Source organism: Danio rerio, chromosome 22 (assembly GCF_052040795.2).
Source record: "Danio rerio strain M-AB ecotype USA chromosome 22, GRCz13ab, whole genome shotgun sequence".
Lineage (NCBI taxonomy): Eukaryota > Metazoa > Chordata > Actinopteri > Cypriniformes > Danionidae > Danio > Danio rerio.
The window spans coordinates 42,106,428-42,126,834 of record NC_141042.1 but is presented as its reverse complement, the minus strand read 5'-3'; the positions used below and the strand labels follow the sequence as shown (position 1 = coordinate 42,126,834).

The 20,407-nt window shown below is 39.4% G+C and overlaps 2 protein-coding genes across 10 annotated transcripts in view; both read right to left on the bottom strand.

Moving 5' to 3' along the window:
* Window positions 1-1,220: 1,220 nt before the first annotated feature.
* senp5 (SUMO specific peptidase 5) lies at window positions 1,221-15,422 on the bottom strand. The gene is given in 10 exon segments (NM_001080197.3): window positions 1,221-2,445; window positions 3,208-3,258; window positions 4,621-4,704; window positions 4,776-4,913; window positions 5,160-5,237; window positions 6,452-6,499; window positions 8,939-9,083; window positions 10,645-10,750; window positions 11,028-11,840; window positions 15,274-15,422. Coding segments are annotated over 9 exon segments (1,464 nt in total). The 5' UTR covers window positions 11,707-11,840; window positions 15,274-15,422; the 3' UTR covers window positions 1,221-2,310.
* A 1,118-nt stretch (window positions 15,423-16,540) lies between these two features.
* anos1b (anosmin 1b) overlaps window positions 16,541-20,407 on the bottom strand; it is a 347,052-nt gene continuing 343,185 nt past the window's right edge. For 3 of the 9 annotated variants that reach the window (XR_015521059.1, XR_015521064.1, XR_015521062.1), the window contains 2 exons: window positions 18,757-18,973; window positions 16,541-17,255 (listed from right to left, as the gene is read on the bottom strand). The gene's annotated coding sequence lies outside the window, so the exon portion shown is untranslated. 9 annotated transcript variants of the gene reach the window in all.

The window sequence follows — 20,407 nt, the reverse complement described above, 5'->3', positions numbered from 1 at the left end:
TTTAAGACTTTAAATCCATCAAGAATGAAATGTCAGACTGATATAGGGCTGAAAACACTATGAATTTATTCAACAGCCCAGCTGGAAAGCGTTGTACTTGCCCATCAAAACATGTATTCTAATTAATTAGTATATTTTTAAATGAATCTATTTTATATAATGTCAAAAGCAAGCAGACCTTCATTATATACATACATTTATCAACATAACTTAAAATTCTGCTTGTGTGCATTATTAGTTAAAATGTGCTTTTATAACTGTATTGCAAGTCAAAAAACATATAGAGGCAGAATTGCACTCACCGGCCACTTTATTAGGCACACCTGTCCCAACTGCTCGTTAACGCATATTTCTATTCAGAATTTGGCCTCAACAACATGAAAGCATGGATCATCCTGCCTTGTATCAGCGGTTCAGGCTGGTGGTGGTGGTGTAATGGTGTGGGGGAGATTTTCTTTGGGTCCATTAGTACCAATTGAGCATCAACGCCACAGCCTACCTGAGTATTGCTGCTGACCATGTCCATCCCTTTATGAGCACAGTGTCTCCATCTTCTGATGGCTACTTCCAGCAGGATAACGCAGCATGTCATAAAGCTCAATCATCTCAGACTGATGAACATGACGATGAGTTCACTGTACTCAAATGGCCTCCACAGTCACCAGAGCTCAATCCAATAGAGCAGCTTTGGGATGTGGTGGAACGGGAGATTGGCATCATGGATGTGCAGCCGACAAATCTGCAGCAACTGTGTGATGCTATCATGACAATATGGAGCAAAATCTCTGAGGAATATTTCCAGCAGCTTGTTGAATCTCTGCCATGAAGGATTAAGGCAGTTCTGAAGGCAAATAATGAATTTAAGTAATAATTATCACTGATTTGACAAAACTAAATCTTCAACAAATGCCCCATTCTGCCTGTATAAGCTTGTATATTTTATAAATCAGGAATTTCTGAAGTATTTTGAAAAATGATCAACTTATTTACAATCAGCATATCCCGAGGTTTAAAGGGAGAGAAATGAAAATATACTTACTGATCACTCCTCCTCAAGTTGTTGCAGATCTTTTACGATCTTCTGTTGAACACAAAAGAAGATATTTTGAAGAATGCTGAAAACTGTATCACTGACTTCCACAGCAGAAAGGTTTGAAGCTAATTTAAAAGACGACCCCATAAAGAGGATCTCTAACTCAATGAACCACACAAGACTTGCTGATCAACATGATTTGTGTTGTATTTTTTAAATAACGATGAACGCAGTAGTCAGAGACGCAGTCTGAGGTTATGATTTGTTGGTTTTTCAAGTAACCAAAGTTAGGTATCGCTCTGGAACGGTGGATCACTGACAAAAGTATAAAATCACCATCCTGACATATCTCTGTAGCAAACGGCATCACAAGTGTGTTAAAAACAAACGCTGTCCACACACAGAACGCAGACGGTGGCCGTGATAATAATAATGAGGAGGACTCAGCAGTCAACACTGACCTGCGTTTGGCCTTCAGCGTTTGTTTTACGTGATGACAGCGGCAGGCTGACTTGCCTTCAGATCGATTTCATTATAAAAAACATAAATAAAAGGCAGAAACCTGCAGCTCCAAACCCACTGTGCTCATCTTAAAATGACCTGTAGCTGACTTCAGTAATGATTAATCTACATGCTACACAACCGCTAACGCATCTGAAGAAAACAACGGAAAGTGCTCAGAAGTGAGAGGACAGCAGTTCACAGAGTAATGCCAGCGCTTGACAGAAAGCAGCTTGATGTTAAGAGTCAATCCTGTGGATTTGTTTCAGCTTGGAAACCTGGTCCAGGAAATCTGCTTTCAGGTGAGCCAGCAGAACTTGTTCAACAGTACATTCAGCCTTTATAAATGCTGCTTGGACCTCAACGTGTGGCATTTAGAGACTGTGGAAGTCCTTCAAGTGTCATACTGCAAAGCAAAACCTGACTGAAACACGCAAAGGAACGAACTGAAATGCGTTAGAAGAACAGATTCGCGTGGTTGTGAGGTTTGGAATCAGAGCCGGTAAACCATAAACTCCTCCAGGGCTCACGTCTGTTTCAGAACAGCTCTCTGAGAAACGTCTTTGTTGAGTTCTGGGTTTGTGAGGCCGGGAGGAAGGCATATTTGACCGCCGATGTCGAGCGAAGAGGTAAAAGCAACCTGAAAAATCCTGCCTCAGCCATCGGGAATGTGTGGACAGGCTGGCGTGTTGACAATGTCCAGCTCTGCCTGAGCAAAACTTTGGGTTTTTTCGTTGTCAAGTCCAAACCGGCCTGCTGTGCTGAGGGTCCGGATTCTATGAGGCTTTGACCTGGTCTGGGCTGTGGGACAGTCTGCAGTCACACAGCTCTCTGTAGATCCTCTTGCGGACTCGAGGCATGTCCTCTTGAGTGAACGACAGCGGCTTCATGAAGGCCAGGCACTTACAGTACTGCAAAGACAAAACACACACACACACACTGCTTTACAAGATTGAAGAACACCAACACACACTCGGTTATGCTTTTTCAAGAGATATAAACTCAGAACTACACACACAGTTTAATAATTATTCACCCCCTTTACATTTCTTTGTTAAATATTTCCCAGATGATGTTGAACAGATTGAGGAAATGTTCACAGTGTGTCTGATAATGTTTGTTCTTCTGGAGAAAGTCTGATTTGTTTTATTTGGGCTAGAATAAAAGCAGTTTTTAATAGTTTAAACAGCATTTTAAGCTCAATATTATTCGCCCCTTTAAGCTATATTTGTTTTGGATAGTCTACAGAACAAACCATCGTTATACAATAACTTGCCTAATTACCCTAACCTGCCTAGTTACCCTAATTACCCTAGTGAAGCCTTTACATGTCACTTTAAGCTGTATAGAAGTGTCTTGAAGAATATCTAGTCTAATATTATTTACTGTCATCATGACAAAGAGGAAATAAATCAGTTATTAGAGATGAGTTATTAACACTGTTATGATTAGACATGTGTTACACAGAAATTCAGCTGTGTGCATGATTATAATAGAGACGATATTAAATATTGCACATCATTATCTTACTGGCTGGCTTGGTAAAAAATAAAATCAAAAGATGCCATTTGGAGCGAGTCGTTTTTGTCAACACTAAATGTTTGCACTGAACATCGTTCTTCATCACCCTCACATCATGCAAAGCAGCACATGTACATGTGAGTATGTATTACCTCCAAAACAAAAGCTCCACAGTCATTGTCATTCTTCTGCTGTGGAATGGTCTGTGGGAGAGCAAAAACAATTACAAAAACACCTAAACAAAGCAGACGTTTATTAATCTCACACACACTCATAAATACACTTCATTCACCTATATATTATATAACTGCAGGATAAATATGCTTATACAGTGTGGGAAATAAGTATTGAACACGTCACTATTTTTGCACAAAAAAAACAAACTATTTTCTACTATTTGACTTGATCAGATGTTGGTAACAACCAATGACATCCATATATGCAAAGGAAACTAATCTAATTAGTCTACAAATGAAGTTCTGTGATAAAATGATATAGAAAAGGTGTTGAACACATGAAGAAAGGGAGGTGTGGAAAGACATGGAAAGCCCAGACAGCAGCTGAAATCTCTCAGTAGTTCTTCAGCAACGCTCTGCCCTTCCTCAGTGTAAATGAAGATCAGCTGCTTCAGTCCAACATCTACATCAGCAGGAGGATGAAGATGAACCCATTTCAGCAAGACAATGATCCAAAACACAGCCGAGGAGACTCTCAGATGCTTTCAGAGAAAGAAAATCAAGCTGTAGAATGGCCCAACCAATCACCTGATCCCAATCCAATAGAGAATACAGAATAAAGCTATACATTAGATTATTCAGCACCAAAGCAAAATGTGGAACTAATCTAAAAACAAATAACCTGAAGATCACCGTGCAAAAGTAAGTACACCCAAACTAATATGTTGAGGGGGAAATTTAAATAAAATTTTTATGAACAGAAACATAAAAAACTGTAAAAATGTAGTTTGCAATAACTTGTTTGAGTTTAAATGTATTATCAGTCTATTCTTAAAGATGTTTGATGTATATATAGATTTATATTTACTATTAAGTGACTATAATGTAATCATTATTAAGAGGTGAAGTGAATTAAAATGGGATCAGATTACAGCAGGTGAATGTTAACATTACCTTGATTAAGCTTGAACTTAAGACCTGCGAGTTGACCTGCCCCAGCCCAGGCTAGTGTCCCAGCATAAGCTGCCTGAGGTTAAACTATTGTAAATTTGATTTATGAAAATCTGACATTAATAAACCTGAATCACCAAAATAAGCCTGGCTTTTTCTCTAAGCTTGGGTTATGGAACAGACCCCTTTACAAGCTAAAGTTAAAGTAAAAAACATGACATGTTGAATACTTTCCCCACTGTATATCATAGCTTTAACTGTTAAAAGCTCTTAGTTACTAGCTAATTAATAAAGTCAAGTAACTAATTACCTTAACTTTTCTGATTTGCACTGTAATGTAATGAGCAAAGTTTGTAAAGCTGCTTTAAAACAGTAATCATTGTGAAAAGCGCTGCACAAATACTGAATTGACTGTATTAGGAAGCTTCCTGTCCAGACCTTGTTGATGAGCATCTTCCAGCCCTTCTGAAAGAGCGGTTGTTTCTTCTCTTTTGCTTCCTCCATGATGTATTTCATGACGTTCTGTGGAGAGGAGACACACGTCAGCTCAGTGTGGTGATTCTGCTCAAACACACGGCTCAGAAAACACTCACGTCCAGAGCGAACTTGAACAGGATGCCCTGGGAGTCGTAGAAGTTGATGTTCTGCTTGGAAACGTCCACAGTGATGAGCGACCAGTGGATCTCCAGATGAAGAGGAATCAGAATCAGTGTCTTCGAAAACAGATCAACCTGAGCACATCAACACACACCCAATAAGACACTTTGCATAAGGACTATTACACATTGAAAAACAAGATTATTTTGCTAGATCGAAACACCCATGAGTCCACAGCGTGGTGGAAAACTAGAGTTGTGTTGGTCTGAAAATAGCAGCACATCCTGCGCCATATTGCGCCGTGTGTATGATAGAGGCCTCCATCATGCGATAATCAAACAATAACAGTGAAGTGAAGTTCTGCATGCCGTGACGTTCACCTTTTTGGTCCACCGCCTCACTCCTTCATAGCCTTTCGCTACGAACTGTCGGTAAAAAAAACTGTTGAAGAAATGAACCTAGAAAAGGGCAAAGAAAACACAGTCAGATGAGTTTCAGTCTGGAAGTTTGAGGCCTTAAAGGTCCCATCACATTAAAATAAAGCTTTTCAGATGTTAGTTCAGTGTATTAATCTCCAGCAAGTGTAGAACAAAACAGCGACATCATTTACATCTAGAAGACCTAAACATCAAAGTCTTGCAGGTTTCCTCATTCATCTCCTGACCAATCAAATGCTCACTAGTATCTGACATGTCATGTGATGTTTAATAAACAGTATATACAGTATATGAAGTAGTCAACATCTGAAGAGGATCAAGATTATTCAAATCATCCTGCTGTAAGACAAGAATGGGTGTTGATCAAATATTTACGACAGTTGTGATGAAAGTTTTTGATCTACCTCAAATGTCCATTACTGTATATTTGATTTATGCATCATATTTGTAATTGCATTGGTAGGGAAATAATATATATAAATATAAATATATATATATAAAAAAAAAAATATATATATATATATATATATATATATATATATATATATATATATATATATATATATATGTAAACAGCCATTTTTGCTATTTTGAAATGTATGTTGCATGTATGACATCAAGTCATTCACATACACATAACATGTATTTACCGTACTGTATTTTGCAACTTATACTTATCGAATTAAGATCATCAGGTGCAAATGATTAGTAATTGACATGTCTGAAAGCTCTTGCAGCATTTAGTAACTTACAAATATTCAGACAACATTAGACAAGTGGACGTAAGTCTATGGACAAGTCAAGTCTATTCTTTGATTAAACATTACGTCCTCACAGTGGTTCACTATTATTATTAGTAGCTCCAGAACTGTCTTGAGCATCTGTCTGCGCTCCCAAAGAGCATCTTACACCTTCAAAAGCCACGGCATTTATTATAGTTATAGAAGACTCAACTTTAACATTTGTACATTTAAAATTGCACATATTCATTGCACTGATTCACTTATTCATCTGTACACACTCACTGCACATGAACATCTATAATCATGTTTATCTATCTGCACACTTCTGATTATTAATAGCACCCTGTACATATATTCCTCTATTGTAAATCTCTGTTCATAGCTAACCCAACCTGTATATAATGTTGACAGTACATCCATCTGTGAATATTCCCATAGCTTTTGAGGAAACAGAGCTCACTCTTTATATTCTAGATCAAGTCAGGATTTTACCGTGTGGTTTGTAGCCTCCATGATCAATTCTCCATACATGTTAATCACCTGCAAAATCACAGAAAACAAACCATATTAAAAATGAAGGGTGTAAGTGCAACGACAAGACATCCGCACAAAATCACACTTCATTAAAAAGAAAATGAAATGCAAGAGATTACAGTTACAGTTTAGAATAGGTTTTGATGATTTAATGAACAATACGTGTACAGCGTTTATTAATCACAGTTCAACATTCACTAATATATCAGCACAGGGATTCCCAAACTTTCTTATTCCGGGACCCGCCTAGGCAAGTAATTCAATCTCAAGACCCAGCCTATTATGGAGAAATGGGTAAAAAATGTCTCCATTCAAAGCAGTCAAAATATATGGTGTGCGGCTTTTTGGATTTTGCGATTTGATATGCACAAGATGAGGCTGGAAGTGCTGTTTGTGGGATGCTGGCTGTAACTTTTTTCAGAAGACAATATGATCAACCTTTGATCAAGCCCCTGGATTATGAGCAAGCCCCGTCACATAGCAGTAAACTCCACTAGCGCTAGTGTAAAGTCATAAGAAATTAAATCTACTACAAGCTGGAAAATGTCAGATAAATATGCCAATGCAGTTAACGTTACAGCTGAATAGATTTAATATTTACACATTTGCTTGAGGAAGGAATGATGGGGGTAGTTACGTTACTATTACTATTTTCCATAACATCTATGCCCTTCCATAACATTAGCTGACGCTAAAACTAACAGACAGCACTATAGCTATCTATTGACTGGCAATCTGTCAATGTTGGGATGTAAAAAATAATGGACAACAAATAGCTTCAAATGATAGAACACATAGCAAACATTAGAAAATATTGACAATACAATAAAAGGTTTAACTTATTAAAATCAATGGCCTCTACAGAAATTAAATAAAGCTGTAAAATCTACTTCACTTTCGATTGTATTTGCATATTGATTAAAGTTACTGTAGTTATTTAGTGAAGAGCAGCTAGTGAATCTCTCATTGTTTTGCTTGATAACAGAGGTGTTCATGTAAGAATGCACAGATCTATAATGAAGCATTCGACTACTTTAGTAACTGTTTGTGCTCATTTAAGAGAACATTAGTCGTGTTTAAAATAAAACACGCAGGACGGAGCAAAGAAGAAAAAAAAAAAAAAAAAAAGCACTTTTCCGACGGTCCCTTACTGAGACCGTCCGCTCAGCGCGAGCTCTACCGGCTAAACGCAGATTGCGAGGGCTCAAACAAAAGAAAAAGACGGCTGTGAAACATCACCAGCTTTGTCTTTTCGTAGGAAACACACTTCAGATATTTTTAGGGCGAGAGGTTTTTGAGTTAATGCTGTCAATCGTACTGGTTTTGATGTAAATATAGCTGCAGATGTGACATTGCGCGACCCACCTTTGTTCACCCACAGTTTGAAAACCCCTGCTCTAGCAGATCCAAATTTATGACTGTTATTCAAATGATTTCATGCACTGATTACATGAGATTACATGAACTAACAACGAACAACTCTGCTTCAATTAAGACCCAATCATCTTTCTGTCCCCGATGGCGACTGCTGGAGTTATTCCAGTTGTGTTATTTATTAGTGTTTATCTTCAGGAAATCACTGGAGGAAACAATATCAGATTACCATAATGATCTAATATGCCAATAAGCTCATACCCGTACTGTGCATTTACACAGTGGCCATATTCATCTGTGTAAACACACGAAAACAGCATAGACATTACAGCAGACACTGTAGACAGCTCATCACAGATGCCAGACTTCTCTGACATGACATTTGATATTCTGGGAAATGTTTGTACCTCTTGGTTTCAAGTGTGGTCCTGAAAAATCTCAGTTTCAAGGGCTGTCTAGCCCTTCCCCTCAGCCCTATGCCTTCACGCTAAGCAGGGTATATACAGAACTTCTAAAGTTGAATTTAATACCCTATACTACCTTTTTAATACCTTCAAAAAAAAGTTTAATACCAGCACGACTTAGATCTGCAACTGTGCTGGTGTAAATGAAATATCTCCAACAGACACAGAGCTCCTGTCAAACCTCCACTAGTTTTTCCTCCATTTCTGGAGTCCGAATAAACTGAAAATGAGCGCTTTATCTTCTCCCTCATCCTCCCGCTGGCCTGCAGGCACACACACACTAGAGGATGCTGCTCTCTCATGGGCTGTAGGCGATCGCGGATGTTATTTTCAGTCTGAACTCATTACACACGGCATGATTGGAGTCGCTGACAGCTCCAGATATTCAGCACGCCAAATATCTCACAGGCATCAGCGAATCATCTGTGATTCTCTCAGATCGCCTCTTTGATAGTTCACACTGTGCGACTCGCTTGCGTGCACGAGCAGCGATTTACCTGTGATTTCAGGCATGCCATTTCTCAAAACCTGTCGACGAGTCAAAATCAGGGCTAAAGTCCTGCAGTCTGAACTCGGCATCAGGATCTGATGTTTAAACAACACCCACCTGATCGTTGACCCAGTTTTGGTCATCAAGCGTGGAAAGGTCTTCTAAGGACAAAGTGTGCTTGTTGTAGGTCACTTGTAAATGCATAGGAGCACAGGCCAGACCTGCCCTGTACTTGGCCACTTCTGCTGTTATCAGCTTCATCCTGGACAGACAGAATGTACAGTACTGTTACATCAGGGAACCGTAAACCATTTACTTTCATTAGACATTCATTTCATTTCTACACATGGCTACTTCATAAGTACATGGATGCATTTGACTTTATTTTATATTAATTCTCACTGCAATCTCATCAAGTTCAAATAGAGAATACTATTGGCACTGATACCAGAGCAACAATAATCACAGATAGATGTGTATTACATTAAACAGACCCCAGCATTCAGAGTTCTCGCTCTGCACTTGTTTTCAGGCTTGAAAGACACTTCTAGTCCTAATGAAGGCTGCTTTTATCTAATCCAAAACAGATTTCAATGTTGAGAAATTGCATTTGAATTCTATTTCCACACATAAGTTAACACAGTAACTTACTCCTATGATGATTAGACTTTATAATAGTGAATAAAGCATTCATTACATGATTAGGGGTCCAAAATAGCGCACTAGTTAAGCATTAATTCATGGTTAATTTGTTCACAATTAAGCATTAGTTACTTAACACTTTAAGGGTCGCAAATTATGCATTAGTTGAGCTCAGTTAAACTCATAAATCATGACTAACTTGTTCACAATTATACATCAGTTAAGCATGAGCAAACGCATAAATCACGATTAACTGAACATCAAGGCATTTTAAACAAAATCTTTACTATTTGATAAGCCATTTATTACATCTTTAATTGTTTATGTAAGTTGCCTGAACAACAAGCTAGTGTTTATGTGTAATTACTGCCGGTCTGCAATGATATATGGCTGCTATAGTGTAATAAACACAGTTTAACCTCACGTCCTAAAGTTGTGTCCACATTTATAATGGCACTTGAGTGATATTCAAGCTTATTGACTAGAACTAGCTAAATACAGTGCTAATGAAGGCAATTGACCCCCTATTCTAAAGTGAAAGTGATATCCACATTAATTATAGTACTTATTAAGTGATATTAAAGTCTAATGACTAGAACATGCTAATAATTAAGGCTAAAATGTCATTAATACAGTACTAATAAAGGCAATTGACCCCCTATTCTAAAGTGAAAGTTATATTAACAATAGTTATGGCACTTATTGAGTGATATTCGAGTTTTATGACATGAACAAGCTTATAATTAAGGCTTAATTACATTAAGACAGTGCTAATAAAGGTCTCATTTATAAACGTGGCACAAAACGAGGGCAGACATGTGTGTGCGTCAATCCCCTCGCAAAGAGTGTGATCTCTAACTTCACTTCAGAATGTGAAGAGCTGCGAGTAAACTCTAAATAGACATATTTACCTTAATTATTGACTTAAATGAAGCACTTTAAAACATCATAATGTCCATAATCATTAATGAATGCATTAAAACAGTATTCTGGTGTACACTGAAGCCTTTTAGGAAGATTTCAATACACAGCCCTGGTCACTGAGCATGCAGCCAGAGTTTGTCCGTCTGAAGTCTTCCGGCGTTCACTGATTCTGTTTTGCACTTGTATACTTTGCCTTCAATAATAGTCAGAAACTGAAGCCAGCATCTTTCAAGTGACTGATTATGAAAGAAACTTGCCTGTCATTTAAATCAGCCTGAAAGATCTTATTCAGATGATCGAGGACATCGGTTTCACACAGAGGAGTGAAGCTTCCGTATTTCCCGTAAAACTGCTCGAGGAATTCTGCGAGAAGAGAAGCATGTTGAGTAATGAAAGCACATACTGTAAGCCATGTAGGTCAGCAAAAGCCAGGGTTCCCACTCTAAGCCAAACTTTGACTAACACTTGACCTCTAACAAGCACTGACGTCAAAATATGAGTGAGATGATCATTAATGTTGCCTTCTCTAGACGTTAGCATGCATTGTACAAAATAAATAGGTTTCCTCTTGTGTGTATTAAAGCGTCTGCAACCTAAGCAGATCCTTCATTGGAAGCAGTGGAGAGCAGAGCAGCAGTACCGTGAATGCAGTCGATGATGCCCTCGGTTGTAAACTCAGCAGGCGGTGGTCCTGAAGCCTCTGCAGAGTCGCTTCTGTTCTCCGCAGGGTGGGATTTGCAGTAGTGATGGTCCCAGGAGGCCTTGTCTACACGAACACACAAGCTGGACGGTTCAGTCTCCATCGCATTACTATGAGGAGAAGCGTCCGGCTCTGCAGCCACCGAGGCAGAATCAGAGGGTTTCTTCATTAGGTCATTGAGTAGAGCAGAAGCAGCCTGGACTGGATGGCTGTTCTCTTTGGCGGGATCAGTACAGTTATCATGAGCGCTGTTCTCCAAACCGTTCACCATCACAGTGCTGTCACTCACACTCTCAGACTGGATGAAGTCGGCTTTTCCTCTGGCATCTGGCGTCTCCTCCATCTCAGCAGTCACAGCGTCGGCTTCCAGCGTGAGGACTCCGGACGTGCTCCAGACCACCTCCTCCTCCGCGGCCACTTCTCCCTGGCTCACCATCTCCTTCTTCTTGCGGCCTCGTTTCTTCGAAACCTGCTCGTGTCCAGGCATGTGGGGCTTTCCGTTGGGCCCGCAGCAGTCGCACGTCTTTGGCACGCGTTTCCTCCTTGAGCGTCCATTCTCAGGCATCTTACCTGAGCCCGATTCTGCCTGATCAGAGCTGTTTGGTGCCGGGACCCTCATCGCAATCTCTACCCCATTCCTCCCGGGGTCCTCGCACCGCTGTTTGTGTCTTTAGAAAGAGTCCACCATCGACGTCTAGAGCTTGAATTCTTGGCAGATTGGATATATTCGATTAAGTGGGATGTTTAAAAGCTCTGTTAAAGAAACAAAGAGAATTAGATTATTTAATAATTAGGATTGCAATAATGTCTTTAAGACATGGTGGCCGAGAGAGCGTAACGTGCTGCACATCAGGGCTGGGCGATTCATCGAAAAGTAATTGAGACTGACTCCTGAGGCGCACGTCACTTATTAGATGAAGAGTGACGCAGCTTCTCCTGCAGCAAATTCAGCTTTTACTGTTTATATCTGCCGCCAGATTTTCAAGAAGTGACGGTTTTGTTCGCTTTAACTCGCTGGATGGAAACATCTGCTTTATTTGCACATCATTTATACCATAATCCAGCTTTACGCATAAAGTTCCTTCGCATTTTTGGATGGAAACACAGCTACAGGCACTACCCTTCCTACACTTTAAGATCTGTACTCTTCCAGAGTGAGTAAAATCACTCAGGACGCCTCGCACCCAGCACACCACCTGCTCCAACTGTTAGCGTCTGGTCGGCGCTTCAGAGCAGCAAGCACAGAAACAGCCAGACACAGGGAGAGTTTCTCTCCTCAGGCCATCTGAACAGTTAAATATTACTCAACTGTGCAATAAACGTGCAATGCTTTCTCAAACACACTTACACACGGCACCTTATATCAATAATGCAGTATTTATTATACGCATTAGTACACAGCACCATATAAGCAGGGCCGGATGGAATCTGTGAACATGTTATAATATTTCTGTGCAGAATTGTGATAAAAATCTGTGGATTTATGCAGAATTGTTCTGTGAGCATCATAACTAAAGCTTTAATATATGAACTAAAAGTTTTAACTTTATGGGCTCTATTTTGACGGTCCATGCGCAGGGCGCAAACGCTTTCAGGGCGTGTCAGAACACATTTTTGCTAATTTAAAGACGGGAAAATGCACTTTGCGCCGTGGCTCATGGGCTAAAAGGGTTGAGTTTATTCTCTTAATGAGTTATAGGTGTGTTTTGAGAATAAACCAATCAGAGTCTCATCTCCCATTCCCTTTAAGAGCAGCTGCGTCACGCCAAGAGCGCATTCACTATTTACAGGACGCAAAGTAAGTCTAAGTGGAAAAACTGAGCATTTCACAAGCAAACAGTTCACAGTTTATTAACAGAAAACTGTTAAACAGAGCATCTACTGCGTGAGAATGAGAGATAATGGATCACTTTCACATTTGCTCTTGGATAGGGAAACCTTTACACACAGACATCCATTAGCCTATAAATAATTAATTTCGTTTGTTAAGCGCAAATATCAGTTTCAAAACTATTTCTAAATTCAGTTCTAATTTCCAGCAAACGAATAAATGAACAATAATAATGAAGTGTGCTCAAAAACCTGAGTTATATCCTAAAACACATGCTGTGCCCCAAATGGTCTAAAACCTGACAGGTGGACAAATCTAAGCTTGTTTTTAATAAAACAAATATACATATGGATATATTAAATAATACTGCCTCCCGAGATGAAGAAGACATGAAAGCAGTGATTTTTCATATTTATGTAGGCTAGAAAATAATATGTTTTGTAATATTTTAATCCTTTATATTTATATTCTATATCTATTCTTATTATATCCTATATATATCCTTAATATTTAAATGTTTTCATATGTAAAGATATTTGCCTATTGCTCTCTTGTGTGTATTAAGCAGTGTGTAAGCGAAGTGCAACTCTGCGCTGGAGTTTAGACCGGGTTAGTTTTGGTCTAATGAAAAATCTTTTATAGTTTCTCAAAATAGCAACGCGCCAGCGGTCCGCCTCAGAACTCTTCCTTTTTAGAGCAGAACACCTATGGACACACATATGAGCCCTAATGCATTTGCTATTTAAACAGCCTAGCGCAACGCCTCAAAACCACTCTTGCGCCAAGCTGAAACTACCAAAAGACTACTGCGCCACGCCTTGCGCCACACTGCGCCCGGTGTAGGATAGAGCCCTTAATGTTTACAACGCAACTCCAATTACATCCACTGTATTTGGTAAACAAAGCCAGTCTCTCATATAATATCTCTGTACATATTACTGTACACACATGCATGAATGAATACTTACAACACTGAAAAATAGACAAATCAAATTTGTGAGATGTACACTCCGCAGGAGAAATAAAACTGCATTGTGCCTATATATATATATATATATATATATATATATATATATATATAATGTAGGCGATGCAGTAGGTAGTGCTGTCGCCTCACAGCAAGAAGGTCTCTGGTTTGAGTCTCGGCTGGGTCAGTTGCTGTTTCTGTGTGGAGTTTGCATGTTCTCCCTGTGTTGGCGTGGGTTTCCTCCGGGTGCTCCGGTTTCCCCCACAGTCCAAACACATGCGCTATAGTGGAACTGGGTAGGCTACATTGTCCGTAGTGTATGAGTTTGAATGAGTGTGTGTGGATGTTTTCCAGAGATGGGTTGCAGCTGGAAGGGCATCCGCTGCGTAAAACATATGTTGGATAAGTTGGTGGTTCATTGGTTCCCTGATTAATAAAGGGACTAAGCCGAAAAGAAAACGAATGAAAGTATTATGTATATATTAGTCAAGCAATGAAAAAGAAGTTGGTTTTATATTCTCACATTTAGACTTTCTCCTTTATAATATCACACAGAAAAGCATTCTTTACCAATTCTAAATAGCGAAATCATACTAGCAGCCGACAAATATCAAGATACAACATAGTTCAGTCAATTAAACAGTGCTAATGCTGTTGTGAAGTCATATTTACACATGATTTCAGTTCGGATATTCAAAGTACCACAGTAACATATAGAGAGCGCGACACAAGTTGTCACTGAGTGAATGTGCGAATATAAAGCCAACTATTTTCAAAACTGCACAGGAAAAAAAAACATTAAAAATGGCATACGAAAAGACAATATTCATAAACTATTCTGTCAATTTTACACACAAATGAATAGTAAGTGAGGTTCTGACCAAATGTGTCTGTGTTTATGTATATCTAGCCAACGTGTGTCTATTTTTAAGTGAAATATAGCTTGTGTGATGGGTTTATTCACAAGTTTACATGGAGTTTGACAGATTTCAGTTTGAACATTCTGTTATAGTAATCGTCTTTCATCTAACCACACGAAGAGCCTCACTTACTACTTTAAAAACCTCCGTGTGACTGAATTAGCACAGCAATAATACCAATATAATAGATCATGGATATAATCCAGCAATCACAACCGGGCTGATCTAATAACATAAGGACAACAGTGTTTTCATTATTACTGATCGAAACACAATGAACATAAGAAAGCACTTCAGTCATGAAGCATCTTGCAGAAGCCGAGATTAAAACACAAGCGATGTAAAGAGTGTAAATAATCTCCGTGATTTGGATCAGACCGGTTCATTTATACAGCTCTCCGACAAACACACACGCTTCTGAAACACTCGCACACAAAGAGCGCAGGCGGCTGAGGTGTACGGTCTCACCGTGTGTCGGTCTGAAGGGTGTTGTGTGCAGGAGCTTCAGGGAAGTGCGAACAGATTCTGATATTAATATCCCTTTATTTAAAAATATCGAAAAAAAGTGAGGGTTATCAGGCGTTGTTATGGTCGCAAACCGAACGCGGCGCACGTATATGATGTCACAGGATGTAGCCAGTGCACTGGCGACGACTAGCGGGAAGGAGAGACTTTACATAGAGATATATACATTAGATGTCGCCTACTCTGTTGTTGTCCATTGGAAGGAACGCGTCAATAGAGCCGCCATTTTAGTACAGGGTAGCGCTCCTTTGAAATGAATGCGGGACCAAGCTGCAGTGGAGGACTGTGGCCATCCAGAGCCGGAGATACACACATTTACACATATATCTATGGTCGGGAGTTTTGTTAATATGACAATATTGTTTTAAATTAGGAACAATAAAATTTCACATCACTTGTCCACATTGATCAGTGATCACACAGGCATCCCTGCTGAAAAATCCAGCTTAAACCAGCCTAGGCTGGTTGGCTGGTTTTAGCTGGTCAACAAGGCTGGTTTTAGAGGGGGTTTGGCTACTTCCAGGCTGGTTTCCAGCCATTTCCAGCCTGGTCTTAGCTGGTCAGGCTGGAAAATGACCAGCTAAAACCAGCTTGACCAGCCTAGCCAAGCTGGGAGTCCAGCCTAAACCAGCTATATCCAGCTTAAACCAGGCTGGTCAAGCTGGTTTTAGCTGGATTTTGCTGGTAATTTTCCAGCATGACCAGCTAAGACCAGGCTGGAAATGGCTGGAAACCAGCCTGGAAATGGCCAAAACCCCCCTAAAACCAGCCTGGTCGACCAGCTAAAACCCGCCAACCAGCCTAGCTGGTTTAAGCTGGATTTTTCAGCAGGGATTCCTGAAAAAGAGCTTGTATTTGTGTGTATTGAAATGTTCTCAAGCTTCTCACAGTAGTTTGCAGGAGTTTTGGCCCATTCCTCCTGCAGAATTGCTGTAACTGAGTCAGATTTGTAGGCTGTCTTGCTCACACAAGCTTTCTCAACTCTGCCCACACACTCTCTATAGGATTGAGGTCAGGGCTTTGTGATGGCCACTCCAAAACATTCACTCTGCTGCCCTTACAGCACATTTGAACTGATTTGGCAGTGTGCTTAGGGTCATGGTCTGCTTAGAAGAGCCATTTGTGGCCAGGTTTTAATGTACTGGCTGATGAATATAGAGAAACAGAGATTTAAATTGTCATTATGAACACAAACAGTTATAAACACAAAGACGGAGCTTTTAGTTTATTATCAACAACAAACCACAGATAATAGATCAAATTCAATATTTACAAAGTACAAAACACCAGCTATATTGTACAAACATACATCTTTCAAAAGCGTTTAAGTCTGAAAGCATTGGCCTGTTAAAGCAGCACTTCTCAGTCCCATAGCCTGATATAACTGATACAGTATAAGGCACTGACATCTCTCACTATTGCTCATAGAAAGTTCAGCATTAAACTCGTTCTGTTCCAGATTAATGAATTACATTCACCATAATAAAATCAGACATGCTGCTGTTCAGAAATAGCCGTGTTCAGATCACCCCGTCCTAACCAGAGACTCATGAAACCAACCAATTTAGAGATGCATTGAAATGTAATATATTACAGTGTTAAATAAAAAAACATCTATAGTTTTATATCATATAACAAAGCATAAATGATTCACCCTCCTTTAAATCTGTTTTAAATACTTCTCCAGAGATGTTTAACATAGCAATGAGGTTTTATAAACTGTAAACAGTGATTGATGGGCTGTCCTAAAAAAATAAAGCAAAAATAAGTAAACCCATCGCTTTTTAAGTCGACTCAAAAATATTGTCGCCTTAAAGTTATTAAGTAAATAAACTATGTGCACAATTATAAAAAATGAAATAAAGTCAACTCAATGGTTTAAAGTTACAAAGGGTTTACTTGCTTGTTAACTAACTACTCAATTCCTGGAGGGCCGCAGCTCTGCATAGTTTGCCTCAAACTCACACCTGCTTATAGTCTCAGTAGTCTTGAACACCTTGATTAGTGGATCATCTGTGTTTGATTAGGGTTGAAGAAAAACTGTGCAGACCTGCGGCCCTCCAGGAGTCCAGTTTGAGACCTATGCACTAGGTCAGGGGTGTCAAAACACAGTCCTGAAGGGTCGGTGTCCTGCATAGTTTAGCTCCAACTCCCCTCAACACATCTCTCTGGAAGTTTCTAGTGTACAAAGAGCTTGATGAGGTGCTTCAGGTGTGTTTAATTGGGCTTGGAACTGAAATCTGCAGGACACCGGCCCTCCAGGACCAACTAGACCCACACGAAATCCTCACATGCAGAGATCTGCTCATTTCTAGCCCATAATTACGTCTATATATTCAGGTCTATAAATGTGTGTACATGTACATTTATTCAGTTTTTAAATTAGTTTCAGTAATATTATTGACAAATATGAAAATGTTCAAAGTTGGCGGTTCATTCCGCTGTGGTGGGCCCAGATTAATAAAGCCAAAACTACGCCTAATAGCAAATGAATGAATGAATGAATTATTATTATCATGTGATTTATTTACTATACAGTTTGTAAAGTAATATTTTCTATCCTTTAGATCAGTGTTTCTCAACCATGTTCCTGGTAGATAACCAGCCCTGCACATTTTCCTTGTCTCCTTAACCAAACACACCTAATTCAGATCATCAGCTCGTTAGCAGAGACTGAAAGACCTGGAATGGGTATGACAGACAACGGAGACGTCCGAAACATGTCGTCTTCCAGGAACGTGGTTGAGAAACACTGCTTTAGTAGATATATTATATATATCCTGCCAAAAGAGTTTACCAAAGAAGTGGATCTAATTGGATTTGCATTGCACACATTAAATGAATGGTAAAAAATAAACATTTTTAAATTCCACATATATTTAGTTTTTCGTTATAATATTCCAGAAATCATTCCGCATAAATCTGCAGATTTTCCATGTGTAATATATAGCAAACATGCCTGCAGATTCTGCCTGGCCCTATTAATCGCTTTTACAGTCTAATATTTTTTTACTTATATAATATTAAGCTTAAAATGCTGTTTAAACAATTAAAAACTGCTTTTATTCTAGCCCAAATAAAACAAATCAGACTTTCTCCAGAAGAACAAACATTATCAGACACACTGTGAACATTTCCTCAATCTGTTCAACATCATCTGGGGAATATTTAAACAAGAAATCAAAATTCAGAGGAAGGTGAATGATTCTGGTGATTATAACAGTTCTTTATAGTCTTTATTTATGAAACACGAGCATAACTGATTTACTGATTTAACATGCAAACCAACTGAGACGGAAACTCATACTGCTTGTGTTTCATAAATGAGGCCCATTGAGTACAAACATACGTGTCAATAAAGTAACAGGACGCATAACTATGCAGATACTACATACATCAGTGCTACGCATTTGTACATAAGAAAACATGGTGTGGATATTCAATGTTCATGTGTTACAGCACACTGCCGTTATCTGCAGTGATCAGCGGCTCCGGTGGGCGTGGCCTGGTCCCATCACAGCGTCTCCATGACAACCGACAGGAGAGGATGAGGAGCGCTGTCATAGTCATGTAGAAGATTTAGGATTCGTCCAAATCAGAAACATCATGAGCATCTCATCATGGTTCCTCATCTTTCAGCCATCTGTTAAAAACAGCAAATCAATAAGACATGTATTACTGACATTTGTTACGCTTGTGCTTTATTTTAAGTGTAACTATTCATTTAACTAATATTAATTCACTGCATATGGTTAAGGGATGTGGGTTATGGTTTTGGGTTGTTTACATGAAACTATGCTGAATTCTCTGACATCCAGAGATCGCTGGTAAACACTCACATTCACATGAACTACAAGTCCGTCATGCAGCACACACACACACCTGCTCCAAGTCACCAGTGACTGCTAACACACAGCTGAAGCTGCTCAGGCTGAATACAGCACACTAACACACTGTTGTTGCTGAGTCTTGTCTACTGTTTTAGTGACACTAACGCGTTTTGCTTTGCCGTGTTTTGATCCTCTCCTTGTTTATCTGTGTATTCCTGCTGCCTTCTGACCATCAGCCTGTTATTCTGACTACGACTCTCGATTGCCCTGATACATCTGTTTGCTCTAGTGGCGAGGCTTCATGAAACACTGAAACACTCATTCATTCATTTTCTTGTCGGCTTTATTAATCCGGGGTCGCCACAGCGGAATGAACCGCCAGCTTATCCAGCAAGTTTTTACGCAGCGGATGCCCTTCCAGCTGCAACCCATCTCTGGGAAACATCCACACACACACATACACACACACTCATACACTACGGACAATTTAGCTTTCCTAATTCACCTGTACCGCATGTGTTTGGACTTTGGGGGAAACCGGAGCACCCGGAGGAAACCCACACGAATGCAGGGAGAACATGCAAACTCCACAAAGAAACACCAACTGAGCCGAGGTTCAAACCAGTGACCCAGCGACCTTCCTGCTGTGAGGCGACAGCACTACCTACTGCGCCACTGCTTCTCCCAACACTGAAACAGTCAAAGCAAATGTGTTGAAGCTTAGAAACGTCTGAAACCCCTCTCTACAGGGACACCTAGTGGTCATTTTCGTGTATTGCTCTTGAACAGCTTCAGCAAAGAACAGTTGAGCAAACTGAGATATTAAACCCCACTTTGCAGGATTGAAGTGGTTTAGTGGAGCGGTGAGGGATCCTGACTAACATGCAGGGATAGTGGGTTTGAATAAAGGCTGGTACAGTTCTTTTGAAACGCTTAATATCAGTTTGACTTGCTCTGTTCTTGCATTTTGTTTCAACATTTGTCTGACATCCGTAAAAACATAAGTATTTTTAATGATAATGATAAAAGTGCAAAATGATGCACAACAAGCATGTATTTGAAGTACAAATTAAAGCAAAATGATCAGATTATAGTCATTATTTTATTCCATTAATTTTGAATTATTCTATCAGTTTTCATCTTATTTGAAATATGTTCATCATTTCAACATTTTATTTAATATTTACTCTTTTATGTCATATTAATGACACAAATGTAACTCGTTACCTTGCATGTCCTTCCTTCAA